Source organism: Colias croceus, chromosome 1, assembly GCF_905220415.1.
Source record: "Colias croceus chromosome 1, ilColCroc2.1".
Classification (NCBI taxonomy): domain Eukaryota; kingdom Metazoa; phylum Arthropoda; class Insecta; order Lepidoptera; family Pieridae; genus Colias; species Colias croceus.
The window spans coordinates 13,585,223-13,607,488 of record NC_059537.1 but is presented as its reverse complement, the minus strand read 5'-3'; the positions used below and the strand labels follow the sequence as shown (position 1 = coordinate 13,607,488).

The 22,266-nt window shown below is 32.3% G+C and overlaps 1 protein-coding gene across 2 annotated transcripts in view; it reads left to right on the top strand.

Annotated features, from left to right (window-relative positions):
- Positions 1–22,266, top strand: part of LOC123696652 — a 102,150-nt gene that overhangs the window by 19,677 nt on the left and 60,207 nt on the right. For both annotated transcript variants that reach the window (XM_045642992.1, XM_045642983.1), the window contains exons 2-4: positions 12,399–12,512; positions 14,217–14,317; positions 15,043–15,177. In XM_045642992.1, the coding sequence (XP_045498948.1) occupies positions 12,399–12,512; positions 14,217–14,317; positions 15,043–15,177 (350 nt within the window). The remainder of the gene's footprint in view (positions 1–12,398; positions 12,513–14,216; positions 14,318–15,042; positions 15,178–22,266) is intronic.

The following is a 22,266-nucleotide window of genomic DNA, read 5'->3' as shown; positions in this document are numbered from 1 at the left end:
TTTCATTTATTCTGCATCTTATTTTATTTACTATTGTTTGATTTAATCTTTCGTTCAAGCCATTCGAGAATGGTGTATTGACCGCTGTAAATATTAATGTAATATTGTTGTCCTGTAAATATTGTTTAAATTCTCTGGAGTTGATGCCCGGGTATTGATCTGTTAGAATTATTCCAATCTCATCTGTCTCGAGAACTTTCTTTGTTAGTTTAATAAAGTCACTTGCATTCTGTGTTTTAGAAGTTACAATAAATGCATACCTGGTGTAGTGGTCTACTAAAAGGTGTAAATATTTTTTTGTTGACCTAGATCCTCCAAAGCCACCGATAGTATCTATTGACATTATCTCAAACGGTTTTGTTGCTGGTCCCAGTTGTGACATTAGTCCAAATTTTCCTTGACATCTTGATTTATTTTTTATACATATTTCACATGTTTTACAAATATTTATGATATTTTTTGTTAGATTTTTAGCTGTATATACAGGGCTTATCTTTTTCTGCAATTGTCTGATACCAATATGGCATAAATCTTCATGCACCTTTTTAATAAGTTTTTTACTGAATTCTTCTGAGAGGATAATCTTTTCATCTTTCTTTATTCTTTTGTAGTATATTTCATTTTTGTGTATAAGATTTTGTTTATTTTCTATTATTATTGCATTTTTCTTTTGATCTTCAATTACATCTCTAATCTGTATTAAATTAACTATTTTCAATAGGTCCTCTTTGTTATCTTCTGATTCTAATACTGGGTTTCGACTCAAACAGTCAGCTTCAACATTTTCTTTGCCGGGTATATATTTTATTGTAAAGTCATACTGAGATAGGTAATATGTAAGGTCTCCCAATTCTTCATCCGTCCTGCATTTAATATTCATGTTCTCTAGAGGTTTGTGGTCAGAATAAATAGTGAATTGTTTTCCAATGAGCCAGTGTTGCCAATACTTAACTGCTTCTTTAATTGCAAGACATTCCAAATATATTGCTTTTTTCCGTTTTTGAGTTTCATTCAGTTTCTTTGAGAAATATGCCACCGGCTTGTCTTTGCCGTCTAGTTGTGTCTGTTTTAGTATTGCCCCAATACCCCCTAAAGATGCATCTGTAAAAATTTTAATTGGTAAGTCATTATCAAATATTTCCAATACAGGTTGAGAGCATAAATAATTTTTTATTTGATTAAATGATTCTTCACACTTCTCTGACCACACAAATTTTTCATTTTTTCTTAATAAATTATGTAATGGGTCTAAAATAATTGCACTTCTTGGTATGTATTCGTGGTAGAAGTTGATTTTACCCAAAAATTGTCTAATGTTCTTTTGTGTCTTAGGGGTTGGAAAATGTTTTATTGAGATCAGATTGTCTTTAAGTGGTCTTACCGAATTGTGCTGAATTACATGTCCTAGGTACTTTACCGAGTCTGAAGCAAAGGTACACTTCTGCAACTTCAATCTAAAGCCTTCTTTTATTATTGCCTCTAATACATCTCTAATGTGTCTCAAATGTTCTTCAAAGTTGGACGAGTATATCAAAATATCGTCAATGAAGTTTACTGCATATCCTGTAAGATTGTGCTTTCTTAGAATATTGCTTAAAATTCTCTGAAAAATTGCTGGTGAGGTTTTCAGGCCAAAAGGGAGGCAGGTCCACTGGTAGTGGCCCTCCTGTGTGACAAATCCTGTTTTACTTCTATCTTGCACCCTTAGTGGTATTGCCCAAAATGCTGAATTTATGTCCAGTGTAGTAAAATATTTACAATTTCTAGTTTTAATAATTAAATCATCTATTAATGGGAAAGGTTGAGCTTGCGGTACAACAATTTTATTCAACTCTCTGAAATCTATGCATAAGCGGGATTTTTTATTTTCACCTTTTTTAAATGCCATTGTCACTGGAGCAGCGAAAGGACTGTAAGATTCTTCTATTAAATTATTCTTTAGTAACATGGATATTTGCTTTTCAATTTCTAATTTATCTTCTATTGTACATCTATACGGTCTTTTACTACAGTATTTATTGACTAATAAGTCTATGTGAGCTTCATAATTTCTAACTGATCCTATATCATACTTGTCTTTAGCAAAAATTGTTTTAAATTCCTTTATAATTTTCTCTATCTCAATTTTCTTTTCAGTATCTAAGTGTTCAATCATACTTATAAATTCCTCTGTTTCTATATGTTCATTGAAGTTTATTGCAAAAGTCTTTTTATATTTTTTTATATTTTCGTTTTCTTTAGGTATTCTGTCTTTTTTATTTACTATTTTCTTTTGTTCTATCTGCAAGTTTTCATTTTGAGTAAGTCTGAATTTCTGTATCATATCCAATCCGATTATAAAATCATCAAAATCTTCATTTTCTACAACATATACATCCACTTCTTCTTCCATATCAAATATTTTTATTTTTATTGTTATCAAGCCATCTGTTTTCTTCACACCATTAACCGTTTTCATATATGCAACATTAACATTATCTTTATTTTCTTTTACTTTTATTAGTCTTGAATTTATCAAAGAGATCTGTGAGCCTGAATCATAAATTCCGCTTACTTCTATTTTATTTTCTAACAAAAGCTTGATTTTGATTAATGGTGTACTTACTCGTTTTTTTTATTAGTATTTATATCTACTTCAATAATTGAATTATTGTTCACAGTTCTGGCTTTGGTACCCCTTTCAGATTCATTTTTATTTTTCTTGAACCAACACAACTCTTCTGGATGGTATCTTATTCCTTTGTCTAAAGATTCACACGTCTTACACGGCTTCTTCTCATTAATTTTATTTCTATGAAGAAAAGTAGCACTTCTTACCATAGGTGAGTTCTTCTTGTACATCATACCTTCATATTTTCTAAACTCGTTGAACAAATCAGTAGTGTTGTTGAGTTCATCCCTGTTTAATTTGTTTAAGATAAACCCAGGTAAGCCTGTTGCAATAAGATCTATTATTGTTTTGGAGTCTACTGATTTGTTTATGTCTAGTATGAGTCGTTCTTTTTTTATTGCATAATCAATTAATAATCCTTCTTTATACTTGAATGAAAAAGCATATGAGACCATGTCCCATCCTTGGTTTTTAAACGTTTCCAAAAAATTGTTTTTCCATTCCTTCCATTCAGAAGTTACTGTTAGTTTGATGGCCATCGAGCTATACCAATCCAAACAAGATTTTTCTAAAAACAATCTCAATATTTCAATTTTTGTTTCATCTTTTGTAATACTGAAGCGGTCACACTCTTTTTCAAAATTCTCTATCCATTGCAATGCATTACAATTCTTACTTGTGAATTTTTCAATAATAAATTTCTCCGAGACATGTCTTAGGTTATGTTGATTTTCTTTATTCGTGGTAGTTTCAATTAATTTTTCTAATATATTTTGTAAATTACTATCTTTGTCTTTTGGTTGTATGATGCTAATTTCTTCCAAGTATTGATCCAAAAATTGCATATTACCTTCCTCATCTGTATATGTTTTCTTTTGATCCTCATTTAACCCTTAGCTGGTATCGCTAAACTTGGCCAACTTAACTGGTATCGGGGGTAAAAAAAGACCCCATGAGAAAATTAAAAAAAAAAATGTTATAAAAACAGGTTTTTTACTTTTTAATACTCTTTTATCAATTAAGTAACTCTTAAAGTAAGCATTTAACGACAATATAGTGCTCCACAATGTAATTAACCATACTAAATTTTCAAATCCAATTATATCTTATTTTTGGTTTAATTTTAGTGAAGTTCACTTTGAGATCCATAAATTCTACAAAAACTAAAAATTAACATAAAAAATATTCTAACTATAGTTTTCTTATATAGTCTAATTATTAAAAAAATAAACTTTTATCAAAAATCATAGAAAACAAAAAAAATGACAACTTATATGTACCAGTAACAAATTCTTAGTAAAATTTCTAACATTTAGAGCATATGATCGCTGTTCGCCAGAGGTATGACTAGCTGCTTCTTCTTTATCATCATCTCCTTCGCTGGTACTATCAGAACTTGAAGTTGAGGAGTCAGCTTCTAATACACTCTCTTCAGAACAAGTAGCTATCTCTGCTTCCCATAATCACTTATTTGTTCATCATCACTTACAGAAGCAGCTGGTCTGTTGAAGGCTTCCGGTTCATTTTCTTCTTTTTCGTCATCTAATAATTCAGCTATTTGATCGTCAGTCAAAAAACTCTCCATAATGATCGTTTATAACTCAAAAAATAAAGAAAATAATTTTAGAATAAATTCAGACAAACTTACACAAATGGTATCGGGGGTGATTTTTGACCCCAGCAGTGTACGTCCCTCAGCTCCATGTAACAGAAAAGTAACACTTGTATGTCGTCCGTCTCACGCCCGAGATGTTATGAGATTAGCTAGATGAACAAGAGTGTAAGTTATAACACTAAAAAGTTATGACCAAAATTTCGTTGCACTGGGGTGATTTTTGACCCCCGATACCAGCTAAGGGTTAATTTTATCCAAATTTTTCGGCTTTGATGCCTCTTCTTTATGCTGTTTTTTATTTTCGAGAATGTACTCATTTTAACAATACATGTATGGTGAATGACCGGTTTCAGATCATCAGGTAAGACATAACATTTTCCTTCTTCTGTAGTAATTGAGGTTATGGCTAACACATTGGATTTGCCATCATTTGAAGCTATCATCGTAAACTCAAACTGCAACCGGTCCATCTTCTTTTAGTTAACGAAAATGTCGTTTTATAAGATATATTATTGAGGATTTTCAAGGAAACCAATTTGTTTCTCTGTAAATTAAAAGTTTTATTTTAATAGTTTTCACAATAGTTTAACATACAAATAGTTTGTTACTACAACAACTTAACATATGTAATCTCACCTGTAAATTAAAAGAAACGACATTTAAAGTCCACATATAATAAATCCCCAATTATATCCCTTCTATCTTTCAGTTTTATTATAAATTGCGTTGCACACCAGCACACAATACTTTAATCCTTTCTCGCCATTTTTTCTTACCGCTACGTCAATCCGTGCCACAGATAACGTGAACGCACGAATCGCGGCAAATTTGAATATTGATGAAATGGCATTTCATTACATATATATTATCTAGTATATTTATTTAAATGAAATTCCTTCTCTTTCTATCTATTTCTGCACTAAATGCTATAAAAACTACTTTATGAATAGTGAATACGTCTTACATTACATATAACATGATTTAAAAGGAAGTCGTGTTATTAGGCCAAGACTAAAACTATTAAATGATATTTAGTTAACTTGATTCATCTCCGCTAAGATTAGGAAAACTTAAAAAAAAAGAAAAAATTACCGAAGTCAACTCAGGATGCCGGGGCGAGCAGTTAATATTTTTATATTCTCATAATCTGATTTATAAATATATAAAACTAGCTGCTCCGCGCGGTTTCACCCCCGTGGCTCCACCCCTGTTGGTCGTAGCGTGATGATATATAGCCTTCCTCGATAAATGGGCTTTCTAACACCGAAAGAATTTTTCAAATCGGACCAGTAGTTCCCGAGATTAGCGCGTTCAAACAAACAAACAAACAAACAAACTCTTCAGCTTTATAATATTAGTATAGATATTAACAAGGAGGAGGGATTCTAAATTACAAACAAAAAAAATATAAACAAGATTGCCTCTCCGTCTCGATTGGCTCTACACATTCCTTTTTTTTTAAGGATAAGCGCAATATTTCCATATTTTTTCGCTTATCGGACAATTCTTAATACCTAAGTTAAAATGAACTTGCTTCTTTAGAAACAAAGATACGTTGTGTAAAAGATGAAAACATTATAAATTACTAGCTTTTCACCCGCGGCATCGCGCGCGCAGTCAAAGAAAAACTCGCATAGTTCCCGTTCCCGTGGGATTTCCGGGATAAAACCCTATGTCCTTTCTCGGGTATCAAAATATTGATGAAGAGAAAATATTGATTGAGTAACAGACAGACAGAGTTACTTTCGCATTTATAATATTAATATGGATTTAAGAGTGTCTAGCAATTTAACCTAAAGGTACAAACTTTTAATTGCACAAAATATGTTCTCCCACTCCCGAGGTTTCTAAACTTACCGATTGCCAAACTCGGCTTACTGGTTTGAAATGATGCAGCGTGCGTTTATTTGCAAGAAAATTAGAAGGTCGATTATCGTCATATTTAATATACTGCTAAACAATTATTAATAATATCATGATTGATCTATGAGATCTTAAGAAAATGATGCATTGAAAATAACGTATCTTAAAATGTATGGAGTTTCTTGCCGGTTCTTCTCCGTAGATAGGTACTGCTTTCCGAATCGGTGGTAAATGTTAAAAACATGTAATAACGTTTCAAAGTGCTTCTAGAAGAAATTGAGAAATCTAATTGAATAAATAAATGTTTTATTGAGTTGAGTATGAGTTTATCAGTTTTGGTTCATAGTGCACAGCTCCTAGATTTTTCCTACCACAGACTAATCTTATGATAACTAATCATGAAAATACCAGTAAATAATGTATATTCGTTGTTCACGTTATTTTTGTTTTTATTTTTCACGCAACAATTATTACTGTATCTGTATACATAAAATATGCAGATATTAACTATTATACCCTAAGTAACTGTAGGTATACAATACGAAGTTGCAGGATAATGCACGTAGTTATACGTACTTAGGTATACAATATTACCTATTTGAAATTAATTATGCATACGGACATTTTGAGATCACATTTTGAATCATTGCTTTTTTTTTGAAACGAAGCTTATTTATCCAATCCAGAGTTCAAATTGACCGGTCGAATATTTTAAAACAGCTTTTTTTGTCATTAAGATGAAAAGAAATTGAGATTTTATGTGAAACTAGCTTCCGCCCGCGACTACGTCCGCGCGGATGTCGGTCTTTGCGTGGATGGTTTATTTCTCCATTTTGAGTAACTCGGACAATGACATATTCTTATAAATATCTATTGGACCCAAATACGGCTAGGTCTATAATAATACGCAACGTGTGTTCGCGGTACCTACCTACTCCAGAACAACGTCTATGGATAACTGAAAAATTGAGATTAATTTTTTTTCTACGTATTTTTCCAGGATAAAAAGTATCCTATTTTACGCCCAGGATAATAAGGTATAATTATACCAAGTTTCATCGAAATCGAACCGGTAGTTTTCACGTGATGTCTTCACATACAGACAGACAGACAGACAGACAGACAGACAGACAAAAATTTTTTTAATCACATATTTGGGTTTGGTATCGATCCAGTAACACCCCCTGCTAGTTATTTTTTCAATATTTTCAATGTACAGAATTGACCCTTCTACAGATTTATTATATGTATAGATACAATCCGGTTTAATATTAGCCAAAAAATACACTTCTTTTATCTTTACATGAATATTTCAATAAAATTAAGTTGTAGGTATTACATATTATTTCTTAACTGATAATTTTATTGTATACTAGCTGCTCCGCGCGGTTTGACCCCCGTAGCTCCACTCATGTTGGCCGTAGCGTGATATTATATAGCCTATAACCTTCGATAAATATGTATCTAACACCGAAAGAAATTTTCAAATCGGACTAGTAGTTCCCGAGATTAGCGCGTTCAAACAAACAAACTCTTCAGCTTTATAATATAAGCACAGTATTACAATATCTATACATATAATAAATCTGTAGAAGGGTCAATTCTGTACATTGAAAATATTGAAAAAATAAATAGCAGGGGGTGTTACTGGATCGATACCAAACCCAAATATGTGATTAAAAAAATTTTTGTCTGTCAGCTGTCTGTCAAAAATTTTTGACAGACAGCTGTCTGTCTGTCTGTCTGTCTGTATGTGAAGACATCACGTGAAAACTAACGGTTCGATTTCGATGAAACTTGGTATAATTATACCTTATTATCCTGGGCGTAAAATAGGATACTTTTTATCCTGGAAAAATACGTAGAAAAAAAAATCTTAATTTTTCAGTTTTATCCATAGACGTTGTTTTATAGAACCGCGAACACACGTTGCGTTACCCGCAGTGGATTCTTTTTTTTATAAGATGTCATTGTCAGAGTTAGGTACTCAAAATGGAGAAATAAACCATCCACGCGAAGAAGGACATCCGCGCGGACGGAGTCGCGGGCGGAAGCTAGTAGGAAATAATATTGTAATAGTGTGATATTAGTATAGATATATTAGAAATTGAAATAGTTTAAAATACTAGAGCTTCACTTGACTTGCTCTACGTTAAAAAAATAGTTACCAATTTTAGTTTGTCTATTCCGAAAGTTATTTAGATAGTACCTAAAAATCATTTTATGTTAAAAAATGGTAATTCTAAAAAGATTCTGGTCTCCTATGAAACCTAGTTTATGTGCTTGCCTTTCTTCGTGCTACGATGCTTAGTTCCTGCGTAGAACCTAAGATTTCCTTAGATTTGCGCTCGGTTCTACAAAATTTTTCGGTCGGTCACTATGTGACATCGAACCCATACGGCACAAAGGGGCAAGGCATTATCTTCTCTAATATATATAAATCTCGTGTCACAATGTTTGTCCTCAATGGACTCCTAATCCACTTATCCGATTATAATAAAATTCGCACACCATGTGCAGTTCGATCTAACTTGAGAGATAGGATAGTTTAAACATGTAGGTACCACGGGCGAAGCCGGGGCGAACCACTAGTATTATTTATATATACTCCGTGTACACATTATTAGTACGTAATAATATTATGTACTACAAGGCAATGATGTATGTGTATTTGCTTTTCTCAAAATATGCTCTATATTTTGAGAAAAACAAGATACAGGGATACACTTTGAGGGAAAAAATAAAAGTTGTTATTTTATTTTCTTATCTATTCCTAAGTCCTAACCCTGAAAATATTATCCTTTATCTTCGCATTCGTATATGTATCACATTTTATAGTATATGCTTTACATTTTGACCTCTGGACTTTATGTTATTGTAGATAACATGAAAACGTATTTTAAAAGGAAAAAAAATAAAATTATAGATCAAGAAGTTTTTGCGTTTGTATTATATTTTATAACTTCGCCCACGTTTTCAAAGAAAAACCCGCATAGGTCCCGTTCCCGTGGGATTAAACCTAGCCTATGTTACTCGTGGATAATGTAGCTTACGAATGGTGAAAGAATTTTTAAAATCGGTCCAGTAGTTTATGAGCCTATTCATTACAATCAAACAAACAAACAAACAAAGTTTTCCTTTTTATAATATTAGTGTAGATTATTATATTACACTTTATATTTGTATAGGTTATAAAAATTATTTAAAGTTCAATAGGTCTTTTCTAAAATTGATTAATTTTTGTAACTATTATATTTTATTTAATAAGGTTATTTGTTGAGATTGTTCTTAGTAAAACCACATAATTATTATTACAAAATTTATGGTCTCAACGATATCATCGTAGCTAGGAATTTTTAATTTTATTCCATTATTATATATACAGGTTTTATAAGTTAATTTTATACGTTTTTAATTTATTTTAATAAATAGTGATTATAGAATAATGATTTATCTCATCATCATCATCATCATCATCATCATCAGCCCATATACGTTCCCACTGCTGGGACACGGGCCTCCTATGAGGGTACAGGCCATAATCCACCACGCTGGCCAAGTGCGGGTTGGCGGATGACACATGTCGTCGAACTTTTTTTAATTCTTCGACATGTCGGTTTCCTCACGATATTTTCCTTCACCGTTCGAGCAGTGGTGATGTTACAACATGCGCAGATAAATTGAAAAATCAATTTATTTCCTGCGCGCTCGCCTGGTCTCGAACCACGGACTTATCGATTCGAAGTCCGAGGTCTCACCACTGAGCCACCACTGCTCTTCAATGATTTATCTAGTTTGTACTAATTGAAAATGAATGAAGCTGACATTGGCCTTACGTTATTACGTAAGCCACCCTTGACCCCTAAGTTAGAAATATGAAAAATATTTACAAATCATTTATTCTGCAGGTTATTTGTTAACAATGATTATTTTTTATAGAATGAAAACGCAAAGAATGTTGTTATGACGTCAAATTTTATTTCACTAGAAACATATTGAACACGCACTTATAAAATAAGCTGAAGAGTATGCTTGCTTGAACTCGATAATAGCTAGTCTGATTTGACAAATTCTTTCACTCTTAGCTCGCTTATTCTTTCACTCATAGCTCTTTTATCGAGGAAAGCTATAGGCCATATCCATACTAATATTATAAATGCGAAAGTAACTCTGTCTGTCTGTCTGTGACTCAATCACGCCATAACTACTGAACCAAGTTGCATGAAATTTTGGTATAGAGATATTTTGATACCCGAGAAAGGACATAGGCTACTTTTTACTCCGGGAAATAAGATTTAGTTTTATCCCGGAAATCGCACGGGAACGGGAACTATACGGGTTTTTCTTTGACTGCGCGGGCGAAACTGCGGGTGGGAAGCTAGTAATAAATAAATAAATAAATATTTTGGGACAAGTTTCACACACGGCACGATCTGATCCCATACTAAGCTTTCGTTTGTGTTATGGAAACCAGATGGCTGATAAACATACATAAATAATTTTAAACAAATACATCAATAGATAATTAACATCCAGACACAGAGCAAACATCTATTTTCATCACACAAACATTTGCCCCGGGTGGGAATCGAACCCACAACCTCTGGCTTGGAAGGCAGGGCCTACCAATTAACCCACCGGTCAGTCGATATCATCACGCTGACCAATTGTAGCTATAGATGATGTATCTAGCTGAGCCAATGCAGTATGCATTTCGTCAATAAAATGAAACTTTTTAAATCAAAATGTATTTAACCATTGTTATTTAGATTTCTATGGTTTTTAACATAGTTTGCATAACATGAATAATGAGGATATTGAAATAATTATCTTACGAGTATTAATAAGACTTGTATTTCGGTATTTAGTAAATTCTTTACTCACTGAAGGTTAATAAAGGAATTTTCTCGAAAAACAGAGTATGTTTCTGTTTAAATATTATACGGAAATGTAATTGGAGAATTCTTACTCAAAATTCGAGAGGTTGAAGCAATAACATTTTTTTCGAAATGCAATTAAAGATTTTATACTACTTCGGTCTTTTAAAATTCCTCAGTAGGTACATGAATCCTTATTTAAGAAGGTTAATAAAAGAATTGTCTCGAATTAATTCTTAAGATTTTCGGAAATGTAGAGATTTTTTGCATAACGCTTTTAAGGTTTATAAAATATTTTTACAAAATATGTATTTAGCTATTAAAAATTCTCTTGTCACAGTGTGTAACTTAAATAGTCCGAAATCAGAAATGGCTTGACTGGTTTTTATGAAATTTTTCATCCATTGGACTAGTAAAATTATAGATTTGTATTTCGATCAAAAAAACTTCCATAAAATCTAAAAATAACATCAAGGTAATTAAAATTTCTAGAAAAAAACATATTCCATAAAGGTTTACGGAAATATGTAGACGGCCTTGCTGGTTGGGACACACTATGTAGTAAGTTGTTGGTGCAACCACTGGTTTTGAGAGGACTGACGTAAAAGTTTACAGCAAATTTACACTTATTACAACATATTAAGGTCGATAATAGTGTGTGTGATTTTGTGTAGTAATATTCGGTACTAATCTACGGGTAAATAGTGTTTGTAATACCTTCTGATTGGATGAATGAAATATGTATGAAATAAGCAATTTTAATGTTAATGGCCCGTGGGTTAATAAAATATTTTTATGGAATTGATGGCTGGTTTACTAGGAGATAGACTTTATACATAAATAACTAAGATTAATTTTAAATTAATGAATGTACAATGCAAAAATATTATAGGTAGGTCTTAATTTTTTGACATGGACAAACTTCGTCAATATATTCTAGCTCAAAATAAGTAATTCAATATCAGTATTAAAAAGCAAAAAGATATCTAGGTCGTAGGTACAATACTCAGTCCTTAACAATTAGAAAGTTATAATAAAAATTCGCACCTTAGCTGCTATTAAGTTGTAAATACGGAAGCTTAATTCTTGAATCTAAAAATACTATAATATTAAAATATTTTTTTTAATTTCCATTTCATTTTACGCAAAGTATTGCATAATGTTATAGAACCATTAACTGCAAGTGCAGATTCAATATAATTTTGTACAAATACCTAAATAGCGATTACGATATATTTTTTTTAAATACGAGATCGCAACGTTCTTACTATGACTTATTACTACCGGTAATAAGGTATGGTTTTACAGTACGTAATACGTATACAGATACAGTATTGATCAGTAGTTCCTGAGATTAGCGCATTCACAAAAACAAACAAACTCCTCAGCTTTATAATATTATTATTATAGATAAATATATTATTATTTTCAGAGAGCAAGACACCCACACCAAGACGTGTGTTGCTGCAGCGGACAAGCATATTTGCCGTCGATGCGGCGGCGACAATCTGGGCGGCTTGGTCCCCTGCATCTGCGAATATCATCAGTTAGTATTGTATTTATTAATGAAAAAGAATAAACATAAACATGGATTAATGGACATGATAATATCTCACGGTACATTTACATCAAACGAACATAGAGCTAGAGCTAGAGAAAGAGCATTATTTCGTGATCTTTTAGTGTAAACGAAAACTCGTATTCAGTGTTGTTCAGTATTAGAACATTGCATAGAATCTTTTCAACGCACTAAGAACAACGAAAGAATAATCTACGTCTGGTTACACTAATAATAAGTTCGATGTAAATGCACCGTAAGTGAATCCTTATTTTTGACGTGACAACGTCTTAAATTAGGTTGCGGCTGGGAGTCACTTATGAAAAAGTGTCGCTCGGTAACGTTACGATGAGTCACCGAACGAGAGAGAGACGTTGTCACGTAAAATCTTCGCCCGTAAAACCGACTTTACAGGCAACCATTTTTCTTAGTCACGACATATTGTGTGCACAGCTGAACTGATATCCGATTTTTTTATTTTTTTAGAAAGAAACCGCTATATTTTTTGTCGTGTTACAAGATTGGCAACAAGATAGAACTCAACAAATCTCAGCAAACTTACAAAATTAATTATATTTTATTATTAAACTAAAACAAAAGGCTAAATAAACACTTCAACTTTGACGAGAAAAAAATGATACGTAAAAAAAAACAATGCGCACTGGCCAGTGTGAATCCGAAATAACCAAAAAATATTATTATAATTTTTAATTACCTAGCAAAAACACAAATTAAAAATTTTTATTTGATAAAATTCCATATAGTACATATTATTTAAGCTGTAATAAATTACAAAACCTGCAGATATAATATGCAGAGAGATAACATCAAAGTTACGAGTTTTTCTCATCTTTTTGTTCTTATGCAGAACCTGCTTAGGCTTCTTGTATTCCTTAGAAAAAGAAACAAATTTTTTTACCCAGGTCATCAACTCCATTATTTTTACGAATAAAAATAAGCAAGCTTGATTTAACATTTTATTGATTTGATACGTTGTGAGGTGACAATGAACCACGATTAGCGCAGTGCTAAATAACATTATTTCGCAACAAAGATTTTGGATCCAATAATTTTATATTTTGAAATGCTTGCATTTGTATTTAATAGTTCTAATAGGCTCTTTGTACCCACAGAATAAGAACAATAAACATGAACAGCAATTATGTTGATTCATGCCAAAACAAATGCACATAACAAATCTTTACCGATAGTTTCAAACTCAAACTCAAACATTCATTTATTCAATTAGACTACTATTTAGTAGCACTTTCGAATCGTCATTACTTAAGTATTTTTAACATTTACCACCGATTCGGAAAGCAGTATCTATGGAGAAGAACCGGCAAGAAACTCCATAGTTGCTCTTTCAAAATCATGTCAATATTACATAATATGTAACTTATATCTAACTACCTACATAATATAATATCATAATATATGCCAAAGAACTGTCCTGTGGTTTTTACGCGACAACCCTCCATGGGTAGGTAATTATCGTCCATATATTCCTGAATACTGTAGTACGCTCTCTGAACTAGTACATTTTTTATTATTTATAGTTATTGACAAAACAATGTTATGATTCAAAAGTGATTCTAGAACAACTCTCATTCAACATAATTTATACATTATTTATTTAGTTTTAATAACCAACAAACCTGTTTTAAAACTGCTAATTTATACCTCTTCCAGACCTGTCAAGTTCGAATCCGGTGCGTGGTTCCTGCGACAAGTGCAGCGAGCCATCAGCCTCATGCCGTGGTCTTTCAGTACCGACAAGCTGGAGCAAATAGGTAAACATAATATAACTAGCGGTCCGTCCACACTTCGCCCGTGGTACATATTTACGTTTTCTATTCATAAGAACCATCCTCGTACATCAAGGAATATTTAAAAAAAAAATCATCGAAATCGGTCCACCCGTTCACTGGTGATGCTGTGAACAAGGGAAATAGGAATTCATTTTTATATATTATGTAGGTATAGATATTGAACGTAGAAGATAATATTAAATGGGCGGATGATGATGATTCTGACAGTCTCGCCTCATGAGATTTTTTTTTATTTTATTTTTTTTATCTTGTTAATTACTTTAAACCTACATAGATTTTTTATGATGAATTTTTTTGCAATTCAGTTAGTATCCGCTTACAAAAACAATAATAAAGTTTTTATGACTCAAAATACATTTGTACATTACCCGTATTTAAAAATATTTATTGTGTTTTTTATTACGCAACAATATGGAAATATAAAGACAAGGCGAATACTATAAAAAATATTAATACTAAAATTTTATGAAATTGTTGCATCCATATTTGATATTAACTACGCCTTAAAAAGATAAAAGCAAAGCGATTTGATGTAAACGTTTCTCGCATAAAATCAAAAGGAACAATAATTTAAATACGCATATCATAGCAAATTCTCAAATAACATTAGTAAGTAATGAGTAGCCTACTAGGTAAGGCTCTTTATACAATGTTGTTTAGTACCTTACTTATTTTATTTTTTATAGACGAAGAATGCGAAGGTGGAAGCGAGAGTCAAGATCTACACAACGTACGAGAGTTCCTGGAAGCAATATCAGCTAAATTAGCTGGAGGACCTCTTGAGGGTACGAGGGTAGCGCCACTCTACGACCATCCTGCTTGTAAGTACATTTTTTATTTCAACGCCATCTAGCGGAACTTGTTCATACTAATATAACGAATGAACTGCAGTGCTTTGAAAGCTAGAGCGATATCTTTACATGCCTTCCATATTTATCCAGTCATAAAAGCTCATGAGATTAATTGCTTCTATATTTAATTAATTTGTTTAAAAAATTGTTACTTCGTAACTTTAACAGACTTAATTTTAAGGCGGCATTATTTCTACAGGAAAGCCATTATGGCAACTAATAATAGCGCCTTGATATTCTAAAAATCCATGATGTTTTTCCTAGTACGTCTCAAGGACGGATAAAAAAGTTTTATAGGGTGTTCAATAATACATAGTGGTTTTAATACATAATCAAAAAGGAAAAAATACTCAGATATTGGCATGTTTGACCGCCATCACGCCGTCGTGCGCGACTCGCTTGCCGCTCTCTCCACCGCGCTGCAGGACGCGCTCAGACGTAAGCTGGCATGCATGCGCATGGGAGCAGGCATGCATATGCACATGTTTTGATGTAGGAAAGCATGCGCATAGGAGTAGGTAGCACATACATTTAAATGTTGATGTAGGATAGTACCTGCATGGGAACAGGCTTGCATACGTATGGACCACTGATGCATTTACACTCGATTGCAGTTGTTGTAAGCGCGAGCATGCGAATGACTATAAGCAAGTATGAATTTTTGTTTACCTATTTGTTTATTGACAAACTAGCACGCATGGTCGACTGCTGGCTTAAATAAGCATACACGACGCACGAGATTGGACATGAATATAGGTACACAGTACACTAGATTGTTGTAGTAAACCAGCATGCATATTCACAATATTTTTGACGTATGCTATAAAAGCTAAGAATCGTCTCGAAACGGAGCACGCACGCATGCATTTGCACTTGATTGCTGTTTGCACTCTACGTATGATATATTTTATTTATATCGGTCATAATTGTAATACGACTTCACTTTTTATATTTTGTTTTACTTTTGTTGTATCTACTTATAAACAGATTATAATACCATTCCGTATCAGATAAAAAAATAATTCTTCGAAATAAAAAATGAGCAAATATTTTTCTAATTTTTTTTTATCATACCATAACAACCTATTAGATACCTTTGTTCATCAACTAAAAAATATTCGTTACAGACTTCAATAATTAACAAATGGAACAAAAAAAAATTAATACGCAGAATACAGGATCCGCGAGTTCATTGCCTCGTAAGGTAATAAGTTAGCACTTTATTTTTTGCTTCGATCCTGTCGTAATTTCTTGTAATAACTTTGCGTTCATCACATGTACGTGTGACGTCATCTTTATCTGAAAAAAAAAAACAATTTTTATCTTAAATAACTTTAACAACAAAAAAAAGAAGAGATTGAATCGAATGATATTGGCGTAGTTATCTATACTAATATTATAAAGCTGAAGAGTTTGTTTGTTTGAACGCGCTTATCTCGGGAACTACTGGTCCGATTTTAAAAATTCTTTCATTGTTAGATAGCGCATTTATCGAGGAAGGCTATAGGCTATATTATGTCATCACGCTACGACCAACAGGAGTGGAGTCACGGTGAAACCGCGCGGTGCAGCTAGTCCATACTAATATTATAAATATGCGAAAGGACATAGGATAGATTTTATCCCGGAAATCCTACGGGAACGGATTTTTCTTTGAAAACGTGAGCGAAGCCGCGGGCGGAAAGCTAGTATACTATAAAGTATTACAAATAATATTTCCAAGCCCTTCCTACGATACTAGGTACGTATTTCTACCGAATTCCAATGTGTAAGGTCTTATTTTAATAATTAATATTATAAGAACCTAGATGTAAGTATTTACATTCAAATACATACATAAATGCGTAATCATACTACAATCAATCGCTCACGAGCGATAAAGCCGCTCTTTGTACATCTATATTATAAGCTATCTTATCTATGTAACAAAATTTACTACTGTGTATGTACAATAAAGAGTATTTCATTCATTCATTCATTCATTCATTCAATATTCCATTTCCGGAAAAAAGTCTTGTATTACACGTCGGATAAAAACAATCTGACATTTCCATCATGTTTCCATCGGAAGAAATCATTACATATTACACGATCATATAAAAAGGTCGCATACCAGTTCAAATATCTTGTAACATCCGCTTTAAAAATATTTAAATAATTAATGAGCAATACTAGTATAGTATATATATATATATATATATATATATATATATATATATATATATATATATATTATCTGTGGCAATACCGAGGCATAGATAATAAAATACTATTGAGGTGTTAGGCCGCCTTTCCATCTGCAAGAAAACTTGCGCAAGAAATGTCCGACAGTCTGTCTGACAGAAGCTTGCAAGTCTACTTGCAGGTGGAAACGCGGAATTAGACTTGCAAGCTGCTGTCAGACAGATTGTCGAACATTTCTTGCGGAAGTTTTCTTGCAGATGGAATGGCGGCCTTACCGATGAAGCATACCATCACCAGTTGAGCGGTAATGGTAAAGATCATGCGCAGAGGGCATTGCCATATATCCTTCGTTATTAACACTTCTTGATACTTTCATAATGTAAAGGTTGATCTTTCCTTGGCCTTATCAATTAAACATTATTTAATAGTAGCTGCCTTCAAGTAAATCACTTCTCTGCCGATCCACGTCCACACAGAACGAGCTGCTTCGTGAAGCTACTCGTTCTGTGTGATAACTTGTAATATTGAATTTATATTTTTTGGTTTTATGGCATTCAAAAAATTCGATCAAAAATTCGATTCGCGAAAGGATGCGGGTTCGTGTCCCGCCTCGTGATCGAATTTTTTCTATTCTTTATAAATTTAACTTGTAATATTGTTTAGACGGGGTTATGCACCTTATTGCCTTATTTTTTCTATTAATTCAAAAACTTAATAAACTTTTATTAAATGATAACTTATCAGGTATTATTCTAAAGTAGGATAATCTTTTTTCTTACAATGCTGTAATATAAGGAGATCATTACTATAATTTATTTCTATAAACACGCAATAGTTATGTTCATTTGCACGCGAAGGACGACTCAGGTATAAATCAATTTATACTATTCTTCTGCAATTTTTGCTATGTCATGTAAATAAACATGGTATGAAAGAATATTAGTGTAGGTATATTATGGTATGATGAATAGTGACGAAAGTATTGAAACAATAGTTTGGAAAATCCAAAAGTGCACGCCTCATAATCTCATCCTTTACAATAAAATTGATTATTTATAAAGAGTACGTGACTATAAATATAAAAAAGAAATAAAATAAAACATTTGGAAAAGAAAGCGGTACCGTAATAATTGAGCTATTTTTCTTGTGGCCCCACCTAGATGTGAAACTGCGCAGGTTTAAGGGACTGACTACCAACTTATTTTTTTAAACCTTGGCTTATAGTATAAAGAAACGAGTTTATAATGGTGAATTTTGGTACACTATAAAAAAAAATCAATATTTTTTTGTTTATTTAATAACAATTAAACCACATCGAATCAGACCCTGAAAAATGAAAGGGTTCTATTCCTGAGCATACTCAAGCGCAAGAGAAAAAAAAAGACTCGATTAGTAAAGTATTTCGGTCGCTATCGTGTTAACAAGAAAATCCTCCGCACATACAGACACACGGACGTCCAAGACAGAACTTTTTTAAACTGTTTTTTAACTAGTTTAAATAACAAAAATGACATCAAAAATATCATGAATGTTAAAAATAGTGTTTTTTCTTAATATGTGTGTGTATGTATTATCTTACAAGTGCAATGTATGATATATAAAGACATTTTAAGTTTGAAAAATCAGATGTTTTGCGCGAAGTGACAGTAGTACCCACCTCAACGCTTCGCTTATAAGGCGTGCAAAAGCGAATACATGTTTGCTCCTAGAGCGAAAAGCGTGTAGTAAGAGATCGTGACATCGTGAAAATTCACGGCTCTACATTTACCGTAGACATTTACATACAGTTCATCTTTATTTTGGAAATTATATTCAAAGCCCATCATTACATAGTATAAAACAAAGTCACTTTCTCTGTCCCTATGTCCCTTTGTATGCTTAAATCTTTCAAACTACGCAACGGATTTAGTTGCGGTTTTTTTTAATAGATAGAGTGATTCAAGAGGAAGGTTTTAGTATATAATTTATCAGGTTTAAGTAAAAGCGGGCGAAGCCGCGGGTGATAAGCTATAAATATATAAGTTAATTACTATTAACTAAACCCTTACCATTACTTGGTACAGTATGACCGCCTCCTTGGTACAGTGGTTGTCGCGAGAGCGTAGAACCGAGGGGTCCTGGGTTCGATTCCCGGTGGAGACGAAGAAAAAAAAATGTCTCGGTCTGGTAGGACACAGAAGGCTGATCACCTACTTGTCCCTAAAGAAAATCGATCAGTAAAACAGATGTATGCATAATGCATCTGCCCCTTACCCCACTACGGGGACAAGGGACTTCAGACTTACCATTACTTATTTTACAAATTACTCAACTTATCTAAAACATACATGCAGATTCCGAGTGTCAAAATAAATTAACGATGCGACAATCTTGTTAGGTATACGGTATACCTTGTTAGTTCTTATTTACATAATGTTATTTATCACCTTTTGTTAACAAAACAATACGTAAGTATAGAGTTTAACTTTAAGCCAATTCAATGCAATGTATTTGAAGAATCATAATTTCAACTTTATTTTGTTCACTTTTTAAATAGTATAGGTAATAATACTTCTTAATAATAATAAGTCATGTTATAATATGTATTTTATTAATTTAAGTCTTATAGTACGAAAATAGACGCGAAACATATAACAGTTGTTGTCTCGATTTTTTTGTTACGAAGAGTTATTACTGATGAACTCAGAAATTATTATTATAATTTATCTAAGATTAAAATTGACTTTATTTAACGTAATATAAACTAACGCCAACACAAAGAAAATATACGCTACGAAACTTTTGTATATAATGTACCTATAAAGTATGTGCAGTTATATGCAAATGTGGGTAGGTTTTTATACGTCCATAAAACTCCTGGCCAGGCCGTTTTTATTGTATTCACTGGTGCGTGGGATAGCAAAATATAATTGCGAAAAAAGTAAAAATAACGCATAGAGACGGCAAAAGAAAGCCACTTTAAAGCTACGTGATGGAATATGGAATAAACTTGAAATAAGTGTCGATATTTGAGCACCTATTTATAAAATTTTATGTGCATTTTGTTCTATTAGATGGATTTTATGAGTTTTTGTATGTAGGGATTTAATTTTGAGGATTAATCTAAATGTGTGGAAAATTATAGTTTAGGTCGATATGAGACTAAAGATAAAATAACTATCCTAATTACAAATAGGTATTTGATATTACATACAACACCACATCTTAATATTTACCTACTTACTAGCTGTGCCCCGCGTTGCTCCGCTCCTATTGGTCTTAGCGTGAAGATAATAATATATAGCCTATACTCCTCGATAAAAGGGCTATTTTACACCGAAATAATTTTTCTATCGGACCTGTAGTTTCTGAGATTAGCGCGTTCAAACAAACAAACTCTTCACCTTTACAATATTAAGTATAGATTCATATTGTCATTGATATAAAACGTAAATAAACACATAAACAGTCGTATAATTGTATCACACTGTGAACAATTGTAATAGAAATTGGTATATAATTGGCCTTTCCTTTTTGTTCCATATATCGATGAAATTGCGATAAGAAGTTTCAATTATGAGAATATACAGAGACATTTGCTATGAGACTGTGGGACAATAGTGGAATCTTTGTGAATAATTTCTATACTTCCATATTATATTATAATATTGTTTAGAAATTAAATAAGTACTTTTCAAAGATTTAAATGAGAGTCTGTCCGTGTGTAAAAAGATTTAATATGCTTTTAATTGTTAAGTCCAAAACTCTTGTAAAAGAGAGCACAAGAAGTTTTTGAAGTGAAACTTCGGCGCGTTGAGAGTAAAATATCAAAGTCACGTCATGGCAATACCGTCATGGAGTACTTAAGGCGACGATTTTGGTATCTTTGAATCTTAGACATAAAAGCTTTGAAACTTGCCAAAGAAGTTTCACTTCTGACACGTGTGCTCTGCACATACGCTCTTTTTATATTTATGTGTAAAAAAATTAAGTGAAGACCCGCGTCCCCTTGTAGAGTGGATATGGGGTCCATAGATGCATTTCACATGCGTTTCACTGATCGATTTTCTTCAAACAACAAACCCCTTCACTTTTGAAAGTAACATAAGTCACCCAATAACAGATTTTTAATTAGAGAAATCAAAATCTCAAATCTGAAATAGCTTTCTGTTAATGGTCGTTATATTTCTAATAGCTATTTTGTATAAATAAATATCATTAATGTATCTATTATCCTTTTTATAACTTATATAATATAACGATTTTGATCAATTTAATGCAATTTATAGTGTTATAAATTGTTCATGACTACACAAAATATTGATATTTTAATTATTTTATATCAAAGTAACACTCATGGAAGTAGAGGATTACTATTTTAATATTTATATTTATATATTTATATATATTTAATATTTAATATAATATATATTTAATATAATACTATTTTAATTGTAAATTTATCATATTTTTATTCCATGAACCCAATACCCAATATAACCAAAAATTAATAAAAAAATCGGTGATTGTACTTAAATGTCACGCAGAATAACTGCGTTATTACTTCTATGATCTATCAGTACTTATTATATACCGATACAGTATTATCAAACTTGCAAAACACGAAAAAGTCAAATACTTTTTATATTTTAATTTAAGCTCGCTTGATAAATTGCCTACTTGTCGCAACCACGTGACTCGCCCTTCGAGAAATATGTAAGGTTGCCTAAATATTCGGCCATCTGTTACACCGAATCGTAACGTCGAAATGAACGAACACGAATATCGAATTCTTGTGTTTCAAAAATTCATTCGTTAATTACATATTCGACGTGAAATTACTATTTCCTACTGCTACTAAAAATTCCGTTGCAGGTTAAGTGCGAGACACGAATA